Source organism: Trichosurus vulpecula, chromosome 1 (genome assembly GCF_011100635.1).
Source record: "Trichosurus vulpecula isolate mTriVul1 chromosome 1, mTriVul1.pri, whole genome shotgun sequence".
Lineage (NCBI taxonomy): Eukaryota > Metazoa > Chordata > Mammalia > Diprotodontia > Phalangeridae > Trichosurus > Trichosurus vulpecula.
The window spans coordinates 163,252,671-163,276,233 of NC_050573.1; the positions used below are offsets into that span (position 1 = coordinate 163,252,671).

At 37.5% G+C, this 23,563-nt stretch overlaps 1 protein-coding gene across 1 annotated transcript in view; it reads left to right on the forward strand.

The window, feature by feature from the left end:
• CNGB3 (cyclic nucleotide gated channel subunit beta 3) overlaps positions 1-23,563 on the forward strand; it is a 195,573-nt gene that overhangs the window by 94,334 nt on the left and 77,676 nt on the right. The window contains exons 4-8 of the mRNA XM_036741745.1: positions 7,282-7,436; positions 8,851-9,006; positions 12,113-12,321; positions 16,638-16,688; positions 20,488-20,574. Of these exons, the coding sequence (XP_036597640.1) occupies positions 7,282-7,436; positions 8,851-9,006; positions 12,113-12,321; positions 16,638-16,688; positions 20,488-20,574 (658 nt within the window). The remainder of the gene's footprint in view (positions 1-7,281; positions 7,437-8,850; positions 9,007-12,112; positions 12,322-16,637; positions 16,689-20,487; positions 20,575-23,563) is intronic.

Sequence of the window (23,563 nt, forward strand, 5' to 3'; positions counted from 1 at the left end):
CTTTCTCTGTTTGCCTGGCTACTAGAACTACTTGCTCATACCCAAGTATCCTGGTCACCTTTCTTTGGATATACTCCAAATGCCCCTCCTGCATGCATCCAAAATTCATCATAATACTCTTTGTGGCCTGACTATGATAGAACACAAGATCCAGATTATCACCTCCCTAATTCTGGATACTATGCTTCTCTTAATACAGCTGAAAATTTTATTAGCTTTTTGACTACAACAATACTGACTCATATGGAGTTTGTAGTCCCCTAACAAAGACCTTCAGACTATTTCTTGCATATACGGTTGTCTAGCCGTGTTTCCCTCATTCTGCACTCATGAAGTTCATTTTGGAACCCAAATGAAAGACTTTACATTTAACCTTATTCAAGTTCATCTTATTAGATTTGGACCATCATTCTAATTTTTGACAGTCTTTCTATCCTGTCATAGTAATGTTAGATTTTCCTCTCACTTTTTTTAATCCACAAATTTGTTTCTTAAACATTTTAATTTACTTTTTTTATTTTAAATATTCTTTTCTTTTTAAGTTTTGAGCTCCAAATTCTCTCCTTCCTTCTTACCCCCGCCCACACTCAGTAAGAAGCTAAGCAATGTGATATCAATTGTACATCTGAAATCAGGCAAAACATATTTCCATATTAACCATATTTCTAAAAAAAAAACAAGAAAAATAAAGTGAGAAAATAATACTTCAGTTTGCACTCAGAGTTCACCAGTTTTCTCTCTGGCGGTAGATAGCATTTTTTCATCATGATTCCTTTTGGAATTGTCTTAGATCATTGTATTGATCAGAGTCGTCAAGTCTTTCATAGTTGATCATCATTACAACATTGCTGTTACTGTGCACCATGATTTCCTGGTTCTGCTCACTTCACTTTGCATCAGTTCACATGGCACTCGCTTGTCATGTTGTTTTTGAAACTACCCCCTTCCTTGTCATTTCTTAAAGCACAATAGTAACACAATATAATCATATGCCACAACTTGTTCAGTCATTCCCCAATTGATGAACATCCCCTCAATTTCCAATTCTTGACCACCACAGAAGGTGCTGCTATAAATATTTTTGTGCATATAAGTCCTTTTTCTTTTTTTATCTCTTTGGGATACAGACCTAGTAGTGGTATTGCTAGGTCAAAAGGTATGTACAGTTTTATAGTCCTTTAGGCACAGTTGGTTAGACCAGTTCACTATTCCACCACCAGTTCATTAATGTACACATTTTTCCTTCATCTTCCTCAGCTTTTGTCATTTCTGACAGGCATGAAGCGGTGCCTCAGGGTTGTTTTAATTTATGTCCCTGTAATCAATAGTGATTTAGAACACTTTTCCATATGACTGTAGATAGCATTGATTTTTTTCTTCTGAAAACTGCCTCTTGATAATGCTTTGACCATTTATCAAGTAAGGAATGGCTCTTATTTTTATAAATTTGATTCAGTTCTATACACAGTATAAATCTGTGAAATGAGGTTTTTGCCAGATAAATTTGCTGTAAAAATGTTTAATACTACCTCATTGTCTATCATTTTTAGCATAATGTAGTTTCCCTGATTATCTATTTTAAATAAGTCTAATTTTGCTTTGTCTGAGATCATCATTGCAACCCCCACCTTTTTTATTTCAGCTGAAGATATTAGATTCTGGTCCAGCTCTTTATCTTAACCACTGTCTTTCTATTTCAAGTGTGTCTCTTGTATACAATATAGTGTTGGATTCTGGTTTCTAATCCGTTCTGCAATCTGCTTCTGTTTTATGGCTAAACTCATTCCATTCACAATTGTGATTACTTTTTATTTCCCTTCATCCCTTTTTTTCTCTTTCTTCGCCTGTCTTTTAATCCTGTCTCTCCTCAAAAGTCTATTTTGCTTCTAACGGCCACCTCTCGTAATCTACCCTCCTTTTTATCACCTCCTCCCCTTTTTTGGATACCCTTCTCTTCCTATTTCCCTATTGGCTAAGTTCCATTTCTATACATAGCTGAGTGTGTACATATACTCTTTTCTCTTTGAACCAGTTCCATTAAGAGTGAGGCTCAAGCATTGTCCCCAACATTTTCCCCTCCGTTGTAAAAGCTCTTTCTTCTGTACTTCTTTTATGAGAAATTTTCTCCCATTCTTCCTCTTCCTTCCTTCTTCTTCCAGTGCATCCTTCTTTCTTATTCCTTCACTTTTTCTTGGAGATCATTCCAACATCATCAACTCACACCCATGCTATGTAAATTCCTTTTAACTGCCCTAATAATGATAAAGTTCTTAGGAGATATATATATATACATATATGTATATATATATATGTATATACATACACATATACACATACATATACATATATACACATATATACACATATATGTATATATGCATACATATATGCATGCATATATCATCTTTCTGTATAGGAATATAAACAGTTTAACTTTATTGAGCCCCTTATGATTACTCTTTCATGTTTACTTTTTTATGCTTCTCTTGAGTCTTGTATTTAAATGTCAAATTTTCTATCAGCTCTGGTCTTTTCATCAGGAATGTTTAAAAGTCTTCTATGTCATGAAATATCCACTTTTTTCCCTACAAGATTATACTCAGTTTGGTTGGGTAGGTTATTCTTGGTTATAATCCTAGCTGCTTTTCTTTCGGAAATGTCATATTCCAAGCTTCCACTCTTAATGTGGAAGCTACTGAATCTTGTGTGATCCTGACTGTGACTCCATGATAACTGATTTTTTTTATTTCTCACTCCTTGAATTATTTTCTCTTTGACCTGGGAGCTCTGGGATTTGGTTATAATATTCTTGGGAGTTTTCATTTGGGGATCTCTTTCAGGAGGTGATCAGTGAATTCTTTCCATTTCTATTTTACCCTCTGGTTCTAAAATAGCAGGGCAATTTTCCTTGATAATTTCTTGAAAGGTGATGTCTAGACTCTTTCTTTGATAATGGCTTTCAGGTAGTCAATAATTCTTAAATTATCTGTCCCTAATTTATTTTCCATGTCAGGTGTTTTTCCAATGAGATAGTTCACATTTGCTTTTAGTTTTTGTTCTTTTGGCTTTGTTTTAATATTTATTACTGTCTTATAAAGTCATTAATTTCCACATGCCCAAGTCTAATTTTTAAGGAATTGTTTTCTTCAACAAATTTTTGTACCTCCTTTTCCATTGATCCAATTCTGCCTTTTATGGAGTTGTCTTCAGTGGATTTTTGTACCTCTTTTACCATTTGGCCAATTCTAGTTTTTAAGGTATTATTTTCTTCAGGATTTTTGGTGCCTTTTTTTTTTACCAAGCTGTTAATTCTATTTTCATAATTTTCTTGTTTCACTCTCATTTCTTTTCCCAATTTTTCCTCTATCACTCTTATTTCTTTCTTTAACTCTTCTAGGAATTCTTGTTAGGTTTGGGTCCAATTAACGTCTTTCTTTGAGCCTTTTTCTGTAACTGTTTTCACCACATTGTTGTCTTCTGAGTTTATGTCTTGGTCTTCCCTGCCACTATAGTAGCTTCATATGGTCAAATTCTTTTGTTGTTGTTGTTTGCTCAATTTCCAGCCTTTTTTTTACTTAGAACTTTATGTTAAAGTTGAGCCTTGCTTACCTGAAGTTGGGGAGGCAGTATCCCAAATTTCAGGCTTTTTCTTGTTGCTTTTTTCAGAGCTAGTTCTGGAGGTCTGCAAGTTTTTGGTGCTTCTAAAGTGATGTGATCCTGACAAAGGTTCAATCACTGTTCTCCTGGTCTGAATTCTCATCTTTGAAGGGCCTTTGGCTTGTGGCCCTGAAACCACAAGCACTAGCACTTAGAACTATGACCATGGCACCTACTCCCTTGTGACCAATCACCAGCACTCCTCTCCTCCCTGGACCTGTAACACAAAACTGTTTATGGGCGATAGAGTTGCCAATCAGTGCTAGCTGGGCCCAGGTACCAGCAAAGGGTCCCTTGTAATCTCTTTCTGACCAGTTGTCTGATACTCTTCCTGTCTCTGTGCTGAGAGCTCCTAAAGTAGCTTCTGGACTCCAGACAGTGACTCCAAACAGACTCCAGACAGAAGTGGCTCCAGACAGGTCTCCACTCACATATCAAAGACTTCTCCAGCCAATCTCTTACATTTTCTTAACTCAGAATATTGTCTCACCCCAACCTTTTGTTGGCTCTACTGCTCCAAAATTTGATTTGAAGAATTATTTTAAAATTGTTTGAAGGGGAATGTTGGGAGAATTCAGCTGGGTGGTTGCCCCTAATTGGCCATCTTGACTCCTGCAGATTTGATAAATATACTATCCTTGACTTTTGCTAAGTAATTGATTAAAATGCTACTGCATAGGTCCAAACATATATCCATGGGACATTCCCCTGAAGATCTCCTTCATTCCAAAGATTGGCTTTTACAGCAAAACTTTAACAAGATTATGTCTTTTAAAATGGTTTTTGCTTTTTGGTCTACTATATACTGAAAGTATAGGAAATAAATAAAAGAGACCCTGCCAGGGCACAAGGAGAGATTCTCTTTCCCTCCCTCTCCCCTCTCTCTTTCTCTCTCTCTCTCTCTCTCTCTTCATCTCTCTCTCTCTCTCTCATCTCTCTCTCTCTCTCTCACACACACACACACACACACACACACACACACACACACACACACATTTAAGTGTCCCCTCATAGACAAAAGTCTTCTCTAAGGCTGATTGGAATTTTATTTTCAGTCAACCCCTTTCACTAAAACACTTCGAAACAATGGCAATTAACATTGACCCATTTATGACTACTCAATTAGTTCCGTTTATTCTCTAAATTCTAAATCCATCTAACCGTACTCTACTTACCCTCATTTAAGTCTTCCACAAGACTATGATGAAAAAAAATTCATCAAACACTTAGCTGATTAAACTATATCTACAACATTCCCCTAATTTACTAGCCTAGTAATCCTGTCCAAAAGAAAAAATAAGAGATAAGACTAACCTTGGTATGGCCTGTATTTAATGACAGCCACAACCCTAATATAAACCCTGCTAGACTATCACAATAGCTTCCTGTTTTTTACTCTCTTTCTCCTGTAATTCATCCTTCACCCAGCTGCCAAACTTATCCCTTTTACATATTGATCTGATCATGTCATCCCTCTACTCAAAACTTTTCCATAGTTTCTTACTGCCATTCAAGGAAAGTTCCCATTTTTTTGCCTCACATTCAAGTCCTTCCATAGTCTAGGGTCACCTTACAACATTTTTACCTCATTGTTCTCCTTTCCGTACTCTCTAAGGCCATGACTAACTGGGCACTTGCCATACACTGAATATATCTGTACTTTCTCATTCATGCTGCTCCCTAGGCTTGACATGCCCTCCTCTTCGTCTCCACCTATTGAGTTCATGACCATCCTTTGAAGCCTAACTCATCTTTCACTTTGTCCATAATGTCTTCTTTGAGTTCCCTAGTAGACTTTACCTATCAAGATCTTTAGTATCTTTAGTATCAAGAGCTTTAGATCTTGAGTTCCCTAGTAGATCTTTACCTATCCAGACTTCACACAACAATTTGCTAGAACCTCTGTTTTGTATGTTATTTTGTATTATACTTTATATATATATATATATACATATATATATATATTGTATTATAGCTATCTCTGACCCCCCTCCCTCCGTGACCCATAAGATCAAATATAAAATCTTCTATTTCATAACCTGACCCCCTCTTGCATCCATTCATGATACTCTGGGATCCCAATGGCACTGGCTTTGCCATTCCTTGCTCAAGACACTCTATCTCCCTACTCTGAATGTTTCCCTGGCTCTCCCTCATCCCTCTTCATCTCTACCTTCTAGCTTCCCTGGCTTCCTTGAGGTCTTAGCTAAAGTCCCATCTTCTGCAAGAAGCCTTTCCCAGTCCTCCCTAATCATATTACCTCCCCCTGAGACAATCCACAATTTATCCTTATTTATCTCATTTTGTACATACTTTTTGCATGTTGTCTCCCCCATTAGACTATGAGCTTATTGAGAGCAGGGACTGTCTTTTCCCTTTATTTTTGTATACCTAAGCTTATCACAGTGCTAATAGGTGCTTAATAAATGCTGGTTGACTGACTCTTTGTTACACTTCTCCTGTCCCATTGGTAGCAGAGAAATATTCTACTACTAGACTATAAGCTCCAAGAGAGTAAGTAATGACTAGATTTAGTTTCTCATCCCATACCTAGCATAGTAATAGACATATAATAACTGTTTTGTTGTTATTGGTGTTGTTGAGTTCTGGGAAAAACCTTAACTGGCCTGAACTTTGAGATAGAAAAGGGAAAATCATGGATTAATGTGGAGAAAATGTAAATGGCCATACAAGTCCTTAGGTAAGATTAGGTAAAAGTAAAGCAAATGTAAAGTCATGAAGAAAGAAAGACAGAGAGATAAAGAAAGAGAGAAAGAAGAAGAGAAAAATGGAGAGAGGAAGGAAGGAAGGAAGGAAGGAAGGAAGGAAGGAAGGAAGGAAGGAAGGAAGGAAGGAAGGAAGGATGGAAGGAAGGAAGGAAGGAAAGAAGGAAAAGAAAGATCTTTTATTCACTCATTCATCCAACTCTTATTAAGCATCTACTATGTTCAAAGCACTATGCTAGGTGCTGAGGGAGACGCAGAGATAATTAATCATGAAGCTTATAATCTTTACAGAATTATGCTTTTTGAAGAAACTCTGTACAAATTAGCCCATTGTTAATGTATCCCTCTTTCCAAAGGAAAGTCTAAGAAAAAACACTGGCTATAATTTATAAGATTCACAACACAATTAGATGGCAATTTGCACAGGGGCATTGCCACCCCAGGAGCACAAGGAATGCAGGGCATTGCAGGGAAAAGAACACTGCATGGCAGTCAGAAGACCTGGGTTCTCATCCCAGCTGTCATACACCAACTAGACATGTGGCATGTACCACATAACAGGTCACTTATCCTCCCTAGGGTTCAATTTCCTTGCCTGCAAAAGGAGGAGTCTGGATATAGTGAAATCTAAGATTCCTCTCAGTTCTAAAATTCTGTAGTTCTAACCTAATTGTTGTTCACTTCAAGATGTCAGTTTCTTAGTGGCACATGTGTACTACTCCAACAGTGAGGCAAATTTGTCTGTAGAACATGTCTTTTCAATAATGGTGAGGGCAAATTAAGAAGAACCTGGAATATTTGAAGAAAATACAGCCTATTGGAGAGAATGTGTGTTTTTCCCTTGGTGTACCCCTTCACTAACCCATCTCTAACTGCCTTTTCTCTTTTGCTGAATTAGTTCAGAAAAAAAGCCACATCAGAACCCCATCACAAGTAAATATGTTGAAACTCAGCTCCAGGACTTTGCTAAAAGGATGCATCAAAGGACAGCCCTCTATAAGAAAAAGTTGCAAGAGGGTGAATTGTCTTCCCCTGAAGTTAGTCCCAAAGCTGGTAAGTATTTTTCAACAAAGTAGAATGACAAAGGAAAATTTAGGCCAAATGTACTTTAAGAAATATATTAGAGACAAGCCATAATTAGAATCTATGATCCCTAAGAGTAGAAATCATTCTACCTCTAAGTATTCTCCACCCTTTCCACCTACCTCCACCCTCAGTTCTTGGCATAGTACCAGGCATGTAGTATGTCCTCAATAAATATTTGTAGACTTGAATTCTTATAATCATAAGCAATACATGCTCAATTCCATTCTATTCAACAAATATTTGATTATACAAAGACAAAAACAAAAGCCCTTAAGGGATTATATTCCACTGGGGGGGAGGGGCAGGGAACAGGAATACAAGGAAATAAAAGATTTGCAAAGTAATATAAATTAATTCAAAATAGAGATAGTGCCAATCTAGGAGATCAAGAAATGCCTTGTGCTGGGGCAGCTATGTGGTGCAGTGAGTAGAGCACCGGCCCTAAAGTCAGGAGGACCTGAGTTCAAATCCAGCCTCAGACACTTGACACACTTACTAGCTGTGTGACCTTGGGCAAGTCACTTAACCCCAATTGCCCTGCCTTCCCATCTCCAAAAAGAAAAAAAATAAAAATAAAACAAAAAAGAAATGCCTTGTGTAAAGGCAGCCCTTGAACTGTTCTTTGAAGGAAGCTGAAGATTCTACACTGTCTCAGTGAGGAGGAACCACATTCCCAAAAAGAGTGAACACTTAATTTCAAAAGTAGAGAGGTGGAAGTTGGAATATCATATACAGGAAACAGTTAACAGAACAGTTTGACTGGAAGAGAGGATGTGTGAAGAAGTGTGAACAGCTTTGAGTAACTATTATAAATGCCCAAACTAACTACAAAGCACAGGTGCTTTCTGCATCCAGAGAAAGAACTGATAAATAGAAGTATGTATTGAATGACTATACATACAAATACATATTGTATCTAATGGAAACCATATCTAGGGGGATGGAAAGGGAAGGAAGAAAAAAAGGAAAAAAAGAAAATTTTGATAACTATTATATATTTCAAAGGAATAGCATGTTGTACATAATAGATTTATAGTTCCAAATGCAATCATCTTTTTTTTATTATACTATGTTATAGAAATGCTTGTTTGATTCCATAAGTTAAATATTAAATAAATTTTTAAAAAATTTAAAAGAAAGCAAGAATGCTAGGAAGGTAGATGGAAGCCAGATAGTGAAAGACTTCGAATGCCCTACTGAGAAGTTTGTATTTTACCCTAGAGCCAATAAGGAGAGACTGGTGATGGTGGGTAAGGAGTGTCACTGCTAGATCTGTGCTTTAGGAATATGAATTTCACAGTGATGAGAAGGATTGGAGAGGGGAGAGATTAATCACATCTAACCCTTAAGAAAGGTTTTTCTTCTTTCATGGCATATTAAGCTGCCCCTGCAGGTCCTCCTCCCCACCCCAAAGAAGATGAGGCTCAAGGAGAAGAGGAACCCTACTGTGACATGCTATGTTGCAGATTCAAGAAGGTCCCATTGAAGGAGTATCTGAAGAAGATGAAATTGCCAACCAGTATAGATTCACAAACAGGTAAACAAGTGGCGTCCACAATGAAGGCGCCAGGTACTGCATTAGGCACTGGGATTGCAAAGACAAAAATGAAAGCCTTTGCCTTCACAGAGTTACATACTATCATGTGGAAAATATACAATTTTATATCATTTTTGTAATTTCAGTAAGACTCAGGGCCTGAACTACTTAACCAGAAGAAAAGCCTGATCCTAACAGTCTCTTTGTTCTCTGAGTAAGCTCAGAGATATCTCTATCTTATGTCAACAAATCCAGATGGAGCATTCCTTGCTCTGTCCATGGCCATTGAGGGTGAAAACCTTGACCCCAGACACTATCTTGAATTATGTGACTTTTCCTTATCTTAATATTTTATGGGCATATACTATGTTGTGGAATGTTAATGGCAAATTAAACACAGAGATCCTGGGTTGTAATTCCAATTGACACTTTGTCAACTATCTAATTTGTTGTATTTACAATCTATTCCATTAAGGAAAATCCTCTTGTTGTATCATGGTTAAACATACATGGGGGTCATAAAAATGAGGTCATACAGGCTTGCTAGCTCTGCTAAAATAACGTATATAAGTTTTCTCATTGCTTTGTTCAGGCAGCCAGAGTTTATACTCTGACTCCTTGTACGTACAAGTAAGCTAGCTCCGCTATGCTTTAAGGGAAAATAATAAACAACATGGATTTTTCTATCACCTAGCTCTGTTGTTTCCTTCAACCAAATTTTCAGGTTTAACAATTATTAGACTGTGAGGTCCTCAAGAGCGAGGGCTGTCTTTCGCTTTTCTTTGTACCTCTAGTCTCAGCACATAGTAGGTGCTTAATAAATGCGTATGGACTATCAAGGGAAACAATTTGCTCACATATAAATATATTTGAAACCTATACAAAAGATAAATAGTATAATTTTGGGGGGAGATAATAACAGCTGTGGCTTGGGAGGAAATCCGGAAATTCCTCATCAAGAGGCCAAGACACAGCATGATCCACGGAGGACTTTTTTGTTTTTGACCTGTCCTAACCCAAGAGTTTACCTTTTTCTAGGAAGCAACATTTAAACTTCCTTTCTTCCTCCCTTTTTTCCTTCTTTCTCTCCTTCCTTCCCTTTTTCCTTCCTTCTTTCCCTTTCTCCCTCTCTCCTTCCCTCCCTTCTTCCCTTCCTCCTTAAAGCCAGGAATCATGTGAGTGCTCTGCCCAAGGGAATATAAATTTTTTTTTAAATAAAGCTCCATAAACTAGACTTTGATAAAGTCCATTTGGATTCAAATGAAGCTACTTGACTATGCCTTAATCCCAAATCACTCAGGCTCTCACTGATTGGTCAACCATAAGTCCCAGCACAATCCTCTGTTGGTCATTGTTTGGGTTTGATGGCTCAGAGTGAGTGTAAATAGCAATTGTTTCTGCTCTGGCCAGAAACCCCTGAAGGTCTTCCCTTCCCAGATTGATTTTTGTTATTGAGTAGGTAAAAGAGGCCATTTTTTGCCTCATTTCTTGCCTAGCCTTAGTCACAGAATGGGTGTTACCTCAGGCAAACTGAGACCTGGGATAGACCTTAGTATAAAAAGGCCAAGGTCTCCCACTGCATCCAGGGCCATCTCCAGTCATCCTGATTTATGTCTTGCCACTGGACTCAGATGGCTCTGGAGGAGAGAGTGAGGCTGCCCTGCCTCACTTAATTCCAATTCACTTGCAAGTCGAGACATAACCTCCCTGAAGTCATTGGTCCTCTTCAAGAACGAAGGGCAAAAAACAATCTGTAAGGGGTAGTAGCTGCCCCACTGGGGACCCAACTGGCCAGTTCCGGTGGGGCAATGCTGCTCCTTTCTTCCTTTCTTCTTGACCTCATTGGTGCTCTTCAAAAACAAAGGACGAACAACAACATTTAAACTTCATATAAAGCAAAGGACTGTTTATCCTACTCAGGGACTCTAGAGAGAACTTATTTTGCACTGATAATGGCTTGCAAGAGGTAATCTAGGTGAAATCACCTTAATTATTTCAAATAGAAGATTCACCAAGTTTTCTCCTCTGTAAAATGAAAGGATTGGACTAACTGGGTGATAAGAAATCTTTCAGCTTTAAATGGATGATCCTATGATCTCATTATAGGGGAGTGTGATATAATGAATAGAGAGTGTGCCTTGCAGTCAAAAGGATCTGGATTCAAGTTCAGACTCTGACATAGGAGCTGAGTGACTGTGGGAAAGTCACTTAAATACATAATACCCCCAAGCAACTCTCTTAAGATTATAGTAAAGGAGTTGCTATATGGGAATTCCCCTAACCAAATAAATCATTAGTTAAGCTTTCTCTCTTTCTCAAAAAAAAATTAGAAAAGCCCTCTTAAAGATTATTTAGTCTCCTTATTTGACAGCTAAGGAATTAAGACTCAGAGACAAAAAGTTACTTACCCAAGGTCACACAGGTAGTAAGTAATAGTAATAGTACCAAGACTTAAACTCAAATCTTCTGGCCACAAATCTATCACTCTTTCCCTTCATTTTGCCACTTCTTTATTGGATTAATATTTCCAGTGATTCCTGAACCACTATTTTTTTCTTCAAGCTGATAAGGGGAAGTCAATAAGCTGAGGAGACATAAGGAGCACTAATGGACTGCCCATATTGGTCCCCTCCCCTTCAGATAGTCCATACCTTTGCCACCTGCTCAGAGCTGTCCTGCAATCTAGCCATCAAACATGGAAATGAATGCAGTTATGTCAATTAATGACTTCTCCATGGCCCACTCCTGGATTTTCCTTGGTCTTGCCATGCTAAATAGTCACTTTAGAGGAGGTAGTAGGAAATAGAAGGGATGCTCTCCCACATTTGAATGGGAAATAAAGCTATTTTGTGAAGTCTTTTATAAAAAAAAAAGCTCTCTATATTATATTTGCATATACATCTGTATAGAATATATATATATATTACAGCATGTATATATAAAGTATACATGAAGAATTGAGCTAAAAAAGCTAATTTATATTTATAATATCTTGACTTATATTCCTGGGATGGAAATCCCCTCTTATTCCAAACCAAAAAAAAAGATAATAATAAGGTTTATTTTATGCCAGTTATGTTATTCATTTTGTTTTGTTTTTTCCTAGATGTCTCCTATGTCTTGTGGCTCTTGTTAGTCACTATTGCTTATAACTGGAACTGCTGGTTTATTCCAATGCGCCTAGCTTTTCCCTATCAAACGCCAAACAACATGAGATACTGGCTAGTAATTGACATCGTCTGTGATATCATATACCTGATTGACATGCTGATAATACAGCCCAGACTGGAATTTTTAAAAGGAGGAGACAAAATAGTAAGTAGAAAATGGTAGTAAAATTGCCACACATTGGGCTAATGGTTGACAAGCTATAGCCTGAGGTCCAAATCTGGCCCCGCCTATTTTTGTTTGCCTGTACAATAAAACTTTATTTAAAATGTAAAAACTACAGTTATCCCTTCCACATTGTGACTTTCCCATTGTGATTTCAATCTATCACAGGTCAGCATAAGAAATTAAATGAGAATTTTTTTGGAGGTGGGGGTTATGAAACAGAAAACATATGAAGGCCAGCAGACGACACACAGTCCATGACCAAATGCTTAACCCAAATTTTACAGTAAGGTATTATAAACACCCCACAAAAGAAAAAGAAAAAAAATCAGACTTCTTCTCTGATATGAAGGGAGGGACAAAAAATCCTACAGAGGTTTTCCTGATCAAGGGGATACCAGGGATAACTATTTTCTTAGCTCACTATACAAAAACAGATTGCAATCAGGATTTGGCCCAAGGGCAGAATTTGGCCCCCTGGCTATAGTTTGCCCACACCTGCCTTAGATCATGGAGTGATCTATTTTTGTTAATTTTTATTTTATTTTATTATCCAAATAATCTTACTTGAGATATGATCATTCTACTTGGTACGTGAAGCATTTGCCAAAAGGTAAAGAGCACCTGTTAATGGTATTCTAGTCTCTCTGAACCCAATAGCAGGTAAGAGAACTTTCATATGAAGTCAGGAGGGGCAAGACTTTGAAATCTTATTTTAGGGCCATATTTACTCAACAATAGGCAATGTGGCATAACAAGTCAACACTGAGGTAGAAACTATCCAATGTGTTCCTTCGGCTGGCTCCAGAGCAATGGTTAACTCACCAAATATATCCCCAAAGCTCGCTGACAGCTTGAAGAATGATGATGAGAGTGTACAAATAAGGAATAAACAAGAACAAACAGAAAAGAATGCTAATTTCAACCTCCATTAGATACACAAGGGGGGGAAATCAATGTTTGACTAATGGAAAATGACAAAATCCGTAAGGAAAGGTTTTTATTTTCAATTTTGTAAGAGGCCTTTGCACACAATGGAGAGTTAGAGCCAAGAAAAATAACCTACAAAAACACTCTCTGTAGGATCTATTTAAAATGCTCTATCATGGGTTACTAACACATGGTAGAAACTACTTACTTTGGGTCACAAGACACGTAATGCTTTCTTTCATTTAAAATAGTTCAAAGACAAACAAGATCATAGGGGTAAGAGATGGACTGAATTTCATAAGTCATATATTTCGAGTCATTCCTATTACAGAGAAAGAAACTGAGACCCTAAAACAGGGGTTCTTAACCTGGAGTTTGCAAACTTTTAAAAAAATTTCATAACCATGTTTCAGTATCATTGATTTCCTTCGTAGTCCTATGTGTTTTATTTTATGCATTTAAAAACACCTGAGAACGGGTTCCTAGGCTTTATACCAGGCTATATGTTGATCAAAGGGGTGCACAACACAAAAAAGGTTAATGATAACTGCCCTAAGTGATCAAAAAACTTTCCCAAGATCATGCAAGCAGTAAGTTGCAAAGTTTGGCTTTTGTTCTTGACTGCTAGGCATATTGCTAGTTTTCTGGTAAGAAGACCATTTCGGGCTAAGGTACAACCTGAACTTCTATCTACATTTAGAAACCCAGGTAGTTGTTAGGTTCAGAGTTACATGCCACCAAACTGTCTGGGTGTACAAGATGCAAGATTTTCCAAACATTTATCAGAAGACCTTTTTCCTTCTTAAAATCGGAGAAAATCACTACAATAAAGTAATGATAGCTAACATCTATATAAAACTTATTATGGGCCAGGCACTGAGCTAAGCCCTTTATAGTTATCTCATTTAATCCTCACAATATCCCTAGGGAATAGGTATTATATTATCTCCATTTTAACAGATGAAGAAATCGAGGTAAACAGATATTAAAGTGACTTAGTCCAGGATATTACTATTGAAGAGTCTTGGATCTAATGATTGACTTTCAAGACAACAGAAGCAGGGCTGGGATTAATTTGGATGTAGATATTTGAACTAGATTATTCTTGGGAAAGATACATAAAATACTCAGTACTAGATTCATTCCTGTCAAAATGAGTAAGTACTACCAAGAAAACTTTAATTTCCTAAGACCTTGATGGTGATGACAGTAGAATAGAAGAGCTTTCTTTCAATTTCTTCTACTTTCCTAATCTGGAAAATGGAGATGATAATACACTTGCCATCACCTACATTATAGCTTAATGCAGCGATTAATGAGGTAATCCAGGTAAGTGTTTTGGAAACATAAAATACTATACAAATATGGGTTGTATATAGATGTAAGTAACTATGTGATTGGATCAAGGATCCACTTTATTTAGATTGCTACACAAGTACTGAACTTGATCTATTATTGTATTTCCAGATATTAAAATATTATTTATTTGAAGGAAAGGGAGGGAATTGGGCAGGAGCTATGATTTCATTGGCCTCCCAGGGAGAAAACACCCTATGCAGACTGGAAACTGCTCTATAATTTATAGACTTAGAGAGCTGGGGCATTGAAAGGTTCAATGACTTGCCAGGGGTTGTGTAGCCCATAATTGCAGTTTCTATTGTTCTTAACAACTTACAAGGGCTTTCCTCACAACCTTCTCCTGAGGTAGATGGTACCTCCATTTTACAGATTAAAAAAATTAAGGCTCAGAAAAATTAAGTGATTTAGTTAGGTTCATGCAGTTAGTAAATGGTGGCACCAAATGATGTTGTAAAATTTTTAAAAATACCTATTTTTGCCAATTCACATGTCATTCATAATGATACTGAATGTTGGTCTCAAAAAGTATAACATAAAATTTCACAAGGGATATTTTCAACTGAATTTAACCCATATATCCAGTCTTACGGCCATAGACAAGACTGTGAATCAAAGTCAAAGAAACAATTTGCTGAATATGCTGTTATTGACCCAGAAGGTGAGCTCTTTGTTTTAACTTCTTCTCCGCTCAGCATTTCCCATATGTCTGCTTTCAATGGGGATAACTGATTTTGTTCAGATTTGGCACGCTACTGAAAGACACAAAGATACATTTTAAGTTTAATTTGTGGCTTACTCAAAAATATAACATTTTGACAGATTTCAATGAAATTTGGAGATTGGATAAAGGTTGTGGAGCTAAATGTCCTAAAGGAAAAATTATGGAGCCTGCTACCTCAAAATGGGTGTAATGTAGTGTTCCTAACATTTGTGCGATCTAAAATTAATCCATTTGCTTTCAAAAGTGCTTTAAAATCTACATGTTTGTGTTTTTACTTATATAAACATATATAGATATGTTTGGATGTATAGTATAATAGTATTATGAAATAATGGTAATAAATTCCCCAAAGAAGAAATGGTATATGCTCTTGGCAATTAATTTTCTCATTTGTGATCTGGTCTACAAGATTGACTGATGGCTGTCTACATTTTTGTACAACATTTAGTTCAGTTCAATGAATATTAAGCATCTATATTCACAGTGCTATGCTAGGAGCTGTAGATACAAAGCTTAGAAGTGTATCAAGTACTCTTCCCAATCATTTTAAGTTAAAGGAAGGCACTAGGAACCACCAGCAGATTTGTGTCTGTAATTTCTAAATCAAATTACAAATCCAACCTATGTCCACCTTTAGGTTACTAGGGAGTAGGTAGACCTGGGTTCAAACTTTACCTATGAAACTAGTAGCTGTATGACTTTGGGCAAGTCACTTAACCTCTCATCTTCAGTTTTCTCATTTATAAAGTGGAGATGATGACATTGCACTGCCTACCTCACAGGATGGTTGGGAAGATCGAAGGCAGTATGTATTTGAAGGGCTTTGCAACCTACAGAGTGCTATATAAATAAATGCAAGCTATCCCTCAAATGATTGGAACCACTCTGGGGATCTGAACCAGGCAGAGAATACCTCTAAATGTAAAAATCATCAAAAAAGAGGGCAGAGCTGAAAAGGACTTAGCACCTCTTAACTTCCCTGTGGTATCCAGAAGACAAGCTAAAAACCAGCACAGTGAAAGACTGCTGATCTTCCCACAGTTCAAGCACCTTAGAATTGGTGAAATCATTAGAAGGAGGGGCTCTACTCTCTCCTCTTGAAGTTGCATTGACTGTTTCAGCTCACCAGGACAAATGGGAGCTAGGAAACAGCTCCCACCCAGAAAAGGCCAGGCCAAGAAAGCAGAGAACCAAATAGAGTCCAGTATTAATATTAATCATTTGAGGCTATATAGTTTGAAATATGAATTCCTATGTTCTTAATATTGCATTTACATGTATATTTTAGATAGAACCAAAGGAGTTGAAAGAACACTATCGGACTTCTGCAAAATTTAAGGTTAGTATCCTGCATAGTCTTTAAAAATCCAGGCAGTCCTTTCATGTTAAGTTTCTTAAAAACAAAAGCTCTTCTCTTTCAGAATTAATTCTACCTTCTTATGAAATGCATCATGTAGTTAAAAATGGATTGACCACAGGTGAATATAAAATGTTTGCTCCTTACCAATTGCACCATATTTTATTACATAGGGTAATATATATTAAGCAAAGTTACTTCATGCCTATATTTAAATCAAGAATCAAAAATGAAAGTTTTAAACATTTATTAAGTGCCTGCTATGCAGTGTACTTTAACTCATAGCATCACATGAGTATAAAAGTCAGATAAATTTAGTTTCTGCTCCCAGCTTCTTCTTGGGATTTTTTTTTACCTAAGTAGAATGAAAAAGAAGAAACAGGTAACTTGGTTCTTCGTACCATCCCTCAAAAAAAAGTTTTAAGCATGTAGTTCAGGGGAAAGAGTGGTAAATTTGGATTCTCAGGACCTGGGTTCAAATCCCAGTGACCTTACTTACTACTTGCATAACCTTGGGCCAATAACTCAATTTCTCTGAGCCTCGATTTCTATATCTGTAAAATAAAGTAATTGGACTCCATGAGCCCTTTCCAGCTCTAAGTCCATGACCCTTTGAAAGCAGGATTTAAGGTCCTTGTTATACTCCTTAGTTAACTGACAGTGATTGAAATCCCTCTATAATTTATCTAGTTTCTACTTCCTAGTATAAACTTGGCATATCTGTTACCTGCCTCATAGGGTTGTTGTGAGGATCAAATGAGATCATAGTGCCTGGCACATAGTAGGCACTTAATAAATGTTTGTTTCCTTCCTTCCATCAGAGATAAAGATTCTCTATGAATGTCATAAAGTTCATTCTAGACTCTTTCCCAATTATTTTTGATCTAAATATGAATGAAAGCACTTATTTGTTTATATGTATATTTATTTATATAAATACAGTTTATTTGTTCTACTTACTAAAACATATTCATATGTGGTTTGCAACATGGGACATTAGTAATTTTATAAGGAGCAAAAAGTTCAAGTCTATCTGTGGCCAGCTTATATTCATGGCAATGTGTAGAGCCTAATCCCTGTTTTATGGCCAAGTCTGAACACGTGAAGTGAAATGGGGAACCAGAGTCTGGCAGGGCAGTGGAAAGAGCTGTAGGCTCTGTCAGGAATTCTGGATTCCTCCACTAGGTCTATCGGGTGACCTCAAATAAGCCAATTCACAGATCCAGATCACATTCCCTTCATTTTCAAAATGCACCTGAGGCTGTTCTACCTCCTTCTCAAAATTATTATAGGAACAGATAATATCTGTGGAAATGCTATTAAGAGGCAAAATAAGGAGTCTGATCATATTACTTAATTACTATGTCAGTAACTCATGTTAATAAATAACAAATAGTCTGGTTAATTCAGACCAGAAGTTCAATTTTTATTCCAAAGTTGCAGTTCCCCAGATAATTGTCTTAATCTCCTATTTCACGTTTCTGACCTTGAACAAAACCCTTAACTGTTCTGTAACTTAGTTTTATTATTTCTAAGATATCTATAAAAATATGCATATACCCTATAACTCAAAGTTATAAGAGGATTAGTCCTCAGTCCAAATCATTTTACCTGGGCTACCACTCCCCTGTAGGTATGTCCAGCTCTTTTAGAATGTCAGCTCTTTGAGAAGAAGAGTTATCTTTATTTTGTATTTGTGCCCATGGCCCATAACACAGTGCAATGACACACAGTAAGCACTTGATGAATACTTTTTTCATTTATTCATTGATAAAGTTGTACAAGACCTTAGAGGTCTCATATAGTTCAATGCCTTTGTTTTATAGAGTAGATCAAATTGAGAGCCAAAAAGATTAAATGACTTGTCTAAAGTCACACAGCTAGACAGTAAGAGATGGGCCTAGAACCCGGGTCTCCTGACTCCCCAGCCCAATGCTATTTTCATTGCATCATGCTGCAATTTCACTTTAAATGAATGAAAAAAAAATTCTTAGGTACCTACTAAGTGGTTAGCACAGTGCTAAGCCCCACAGATACAAAGATAAAAAGAAATCGCCCCTGTTCTTAAGGACTTCACATTCTATTTGGGGTAGACGATGCATGTAAGAGAAGTCAGCTGTATGGCAGATGGTAAAACCTGGAAGTTCTCAAGGTACAAGGGCTGGAGAGAGGGCAAGACCCGGGGGTCCTTAGGACACATTAGAATAAGTCGGATGACAGTGCTGGGAATCTGTAGAATGTAGAATCCACCCAGATAGTAAGACCCAGAGCTCCTGAAGATGCAGTGGCAAGGTAGATGATAAATATGTAGTCAGGGTCCTTCATCTCACTGAGGGGATTAGAGTTGGTGGATCTCATTTCATCCAAAGCATGTGAACATTCATGCCACTTTCCCACTGGCTGCCTTGATGTAAACTTGATAGTGGATGGGTAAAGAAAAGGCAAGGGGGGAAGGCACCTCTCTGGTAGTCTACCCAGCCATCCCATGGGTCAGGGTTGGGGAGACTGGGGTCAGGAGAAGGATCAAAGGAAAGAAAAGGGAGGAGGGTATGCCCAATGGCAGGTCTTGGTGCCATAACACCCTATGGGGTCTGGGCTGTGAGAGAGTCAGAAGAAGGGACAAAGGGAAGGTAAGCGGGGAGGGTGTCACTGATAATAGAGTAACTAGAGGGTGGGTAAAAGGTCTAAAGTAAGGAATTGCCACCAAGATAATATACAAGTGTTGTATAATCACTTTACAATTATCCATGGAAGAGGAGGAATAATTAGAGCAGACAGACCCTCTGAGAGGCATAATGGAAAGAGTAGTGATTTGGGATTCCAGAGACCTACCTTTGACTCCTACCTCTACTACTTACTAGCTATGGAACTTTGCCCAAGCGACTTAATATCTCTACTTATGTTTCCTCATCTTTAAAATGAGGATGGTCATAGTTTTATTAGCTACCCCAAAGGGCTATTATGATAAATAAGTGATATAATGTATGCAACAGACTTCGAATAACCATAAAGTACCATACAAATGGTGGCCAAAATAAAAATCCAAAATGATCCCTTAGCTATTCAGCAGCTACTCCCTTCAGACCATCTATGAAATCTGCTGAAGACTTAAAAAGGAGACGGACTTGAGTTTCATTTCTTCTTCTTTCTCTAACATGGGCTCTGCTAAATGTGCTACCCAAAGCAGTAAATTATCAGTCCAAAGGCAGATAATGGGAGAATGGAACAAAGGGCCTGGATAATCCACAAGCTAGATAATAAGCCTCAGAATACTCAAAAATTTGGCTGCAACATACAAATACATTGGAGGCAACGAGTGTTCAGTGGTTTCAAATAAAGCCAAGGCTAGGTTTGATTTTCAGACCAAAAAGGCTGCTTCTCAACAGTATTTTTAAAATACTATTAGAATGTACTTAAGCATCAGCAGCTATGCTGTAAATTAAGTATCTGTGATGACTCAAGCTTGTGATGTATAACGTGAGGGGAGCAGAATCTGCCACAGGATTCAGTGACTAAGAAAGGATCAGGTTCATGGTCGTTAATCCACAATAAATTTAAAATAGACATTATGTGTGCAACATAAGAGAGTTCTTGTTTTGTGGTGATAATGTGGCTTTCCAAAGACTCTGAATATTACTATGGAAAGTTCCTTCAAACAGAGAGAAGCCTCCAGACGATTCTTGGTGACAGATCGTCTTTTCTATACAATGAATGTTGAATCCAGCCATGTTCATAGAGGGATCTAAACGCATCATAATTGTCAACTGTACTCTTTCAACAGCTGGATCTCGTGTCAATAATACCATTCGATGCTCTCTACTTCATTTTTGGGTTTAATCCGGTATTTAGAACAAATAGGACACTAAAGGTGAGTTTACTATAATTCACTCTTCTTTCTGAAATAGTGAAAATTTGGGAGCCACTTGAAGTTAGTCAGTTCAAGAGATGTTTACTGGCTGTAATTTAAGTGTTTTTAAAATTTCCATAGAGCCTACATGGCATCACAATCATCATAGCTAACATTTCTATGGTGTTTACTGTGTGCCTGGCACTGTGCTAAGTGCTTTACAATTATCATCTCACTAGATCCTCACAATAACCCTGGGAGGTAAGTGCCATAATTATCCTCATTTTACAGAGGAGGAAACTGAGGCAAACAGAGGTTAAGTGATCTGCCTGGGGTCATACAGCTAGTAGGTGTCTGAGACTAGATTTGAAAGTTTTCCTGACTCCATGCTCTATCCACTGCACTACCTGGAAGGAGTGCTGGATTTGGAGCCTGAAAGACCTAGACTAAAGTCTTGCTTCTGACATACACTAGCTAAGTGCTTTATAAATATCTCATTTGATGCTCACAACAACCCCGAGAGGCAGGTGCTATTATGATCACCATTTTACAGTTAAGGAAACTGAGGCAGACAGAAGTTAAGTGACTCACCAGATTTTAACTCAGATTTTCCTGACTCCAGGCCTATACTATCCTACTTTGCCACCTAGCTGCCAACTCAGTGCCTCATTTAAAAAAATACCAATGGGTTGATGATCTACATCAGTCAAAGGAATTTCCCAAATAAATAAAACTACATGTCCAGACAAAAAAAAAGTGTTGCATGGGTATGTATATATGTATTTTCATATACATATACAATACATATATATTTTCATATACATATATATATATATGAAGCAGTATGTAGTAGTAGAATAGAGGGCTGGACTCAAAGGCAAGAAGACCTGAGTCTAAGTCCTGCTTACAACACATAACAATTGAATGACCATAAGCAAATTACTTAACCTCTCAGTGCCCTAAGCAACCCTCTAACACTCTAACTTACGGAGAAAGTACTGACCTACATAGGTAGAAGAAGTCCCTCACTGGAAGCTCTCACTGCCCTGACTTAGTCTGTGATCCAATGACACTGGCCTCCTGGCCACTCCTCAAACAAGACATTCCACCTCCTGATTCCAGACATTTTTTCTGACTTTTCCTCCATGCCTAGAATGTTCCTCATCTTCACTTACTGGCTTCCCTGGCTTCTTTCAAGTCTCAGCTAAAATCCCACCTGCATGAAGCCTTTCCTGTTCCACCCCCACTTTTAATGTCTTCCCTCTAAAATGATCTTCACTTTACACTGACTCTAACTTGCTCATACAGTCTTGTTCACACATTGTCTTCCACCATTAGATTGAGAGCTCCTTGAAAGCAGGGATTGTCCTTTTCTTGCCTGGAACATAGTAAGCATTTAATAAATGTTTGTTGACTGACTACATAGATAAAATCATGGGTCCAGTCCAAAAAAAAAAAAAGGATGTATAGTATTCTTCAAATGCTCCTCAATTCCATGTTGACTCATTCCCTCTAGCCTAACCCCAACCAGCAGCAAAAATCATAAGAGAAATTATGTACAAATAATGTGTCTTTTAATAATTGAGACTTCTCTGTTGAGTTTTCTAGTATATATTGTAACAGCTATTTCTAGAACTTCCAAGTAACCTCATTTTTAAATAAACCCCTGGAAAACATGATTGTTTACATTTATATGGTGACCTTATAAAGGAAAAATCAGGGTATTTCTTTTACATGGAAAATATACTACTTTCAAAAGAGTCCAGGGAATAAATATTTAATTAACAATTTTATCATGTACCTAAAAAAGAAAAAAAAATTTTAAAAGGCAGAAATACTACACAACTGTTGTTATTAATAGCAATACATGAAAGACCTATAATGTGAACATGAGTAATTAATCACTGATGTGAAAATTCCCTCCACCAAAGCAGATCTCAACCATCCCAGACAATTAGATGGAAGAGGCAGGTAAAGATTAGTGGCTGGCCCAAGGTCACACAGCTAGTTATATTAGAGCCCATTTAGGTCTTCCTAACACCAACATCAGTAGTCTATCCGTTATGTAATACTGGCCCAACTGACCTACAATTTTAAACACAATACTACATCTCCCATCTCCATGCCTCTGCACTGGTTATCTTACATTCCTAGAATGCTCTCTCTCCCTCACCTCCATCTCGTTTTCCTTCAAGCCTTAGCTCAAATGTTTCTTGCTGCATGAGGCCTTTCCTGGTCTCTCACACACACACACACACACACACCCCCATACACTCACCCACTAGTGCCCTCCCCTCCAATGTTAATTAGCATCTACTTTTTAGGTTTTACATATGACTACCAATATGAGATATATATGTATGTATGTGTCTCCCCATCTGCATGTAAGTTCCTTGAGGGTAGAAACTGTTTCATTTCTGTATCCTTGTAGCAAAAATGGAAAACTTCATAATTATATTACTTTCCAGAGGATGGAAGAACATCCAAATATACCAGTTAATTGGCAGAATACATGCTGGGTAATCTATACACTAGATAGGACTTCCATGACTTTTTAGTGTTACTAAGTCATAAGATATTCTCATCATATGCTATGATCTCTGCAGTATTGGTCCAGATTAAGGAATTCTTGGTGGCCAGCTCCAAGACCATAACCACCTCAAAGGGCCAGGGGATCCCTTGAGCTGATAATTCAGTTCTGATCACTCCCCTTACCAAATTACCAATCCAAGTGGAGGGATGCCAAACCTGACCCACTAAGCTGTTTCAAATCCAGTGGATTTGGGTCTTTCTGGGCTTAGATTAGAAAATTCTAGGACCTTAAGTGTCCCCCAGTCTATAGCTGTACCCCACCCCCAAAAAGGAACCAGAGCCCTTGAGTTTTGAAATATCCTGTGGGTGAACATCACTCAGTCTTTACTCATAGTGCCACTTTTGACTTCAGTAGTTGCCAAAGAAAAAGTCATTTCAGTGTCCTGAAAAGGGTGTCATTTTGATACTCCAAGTCATA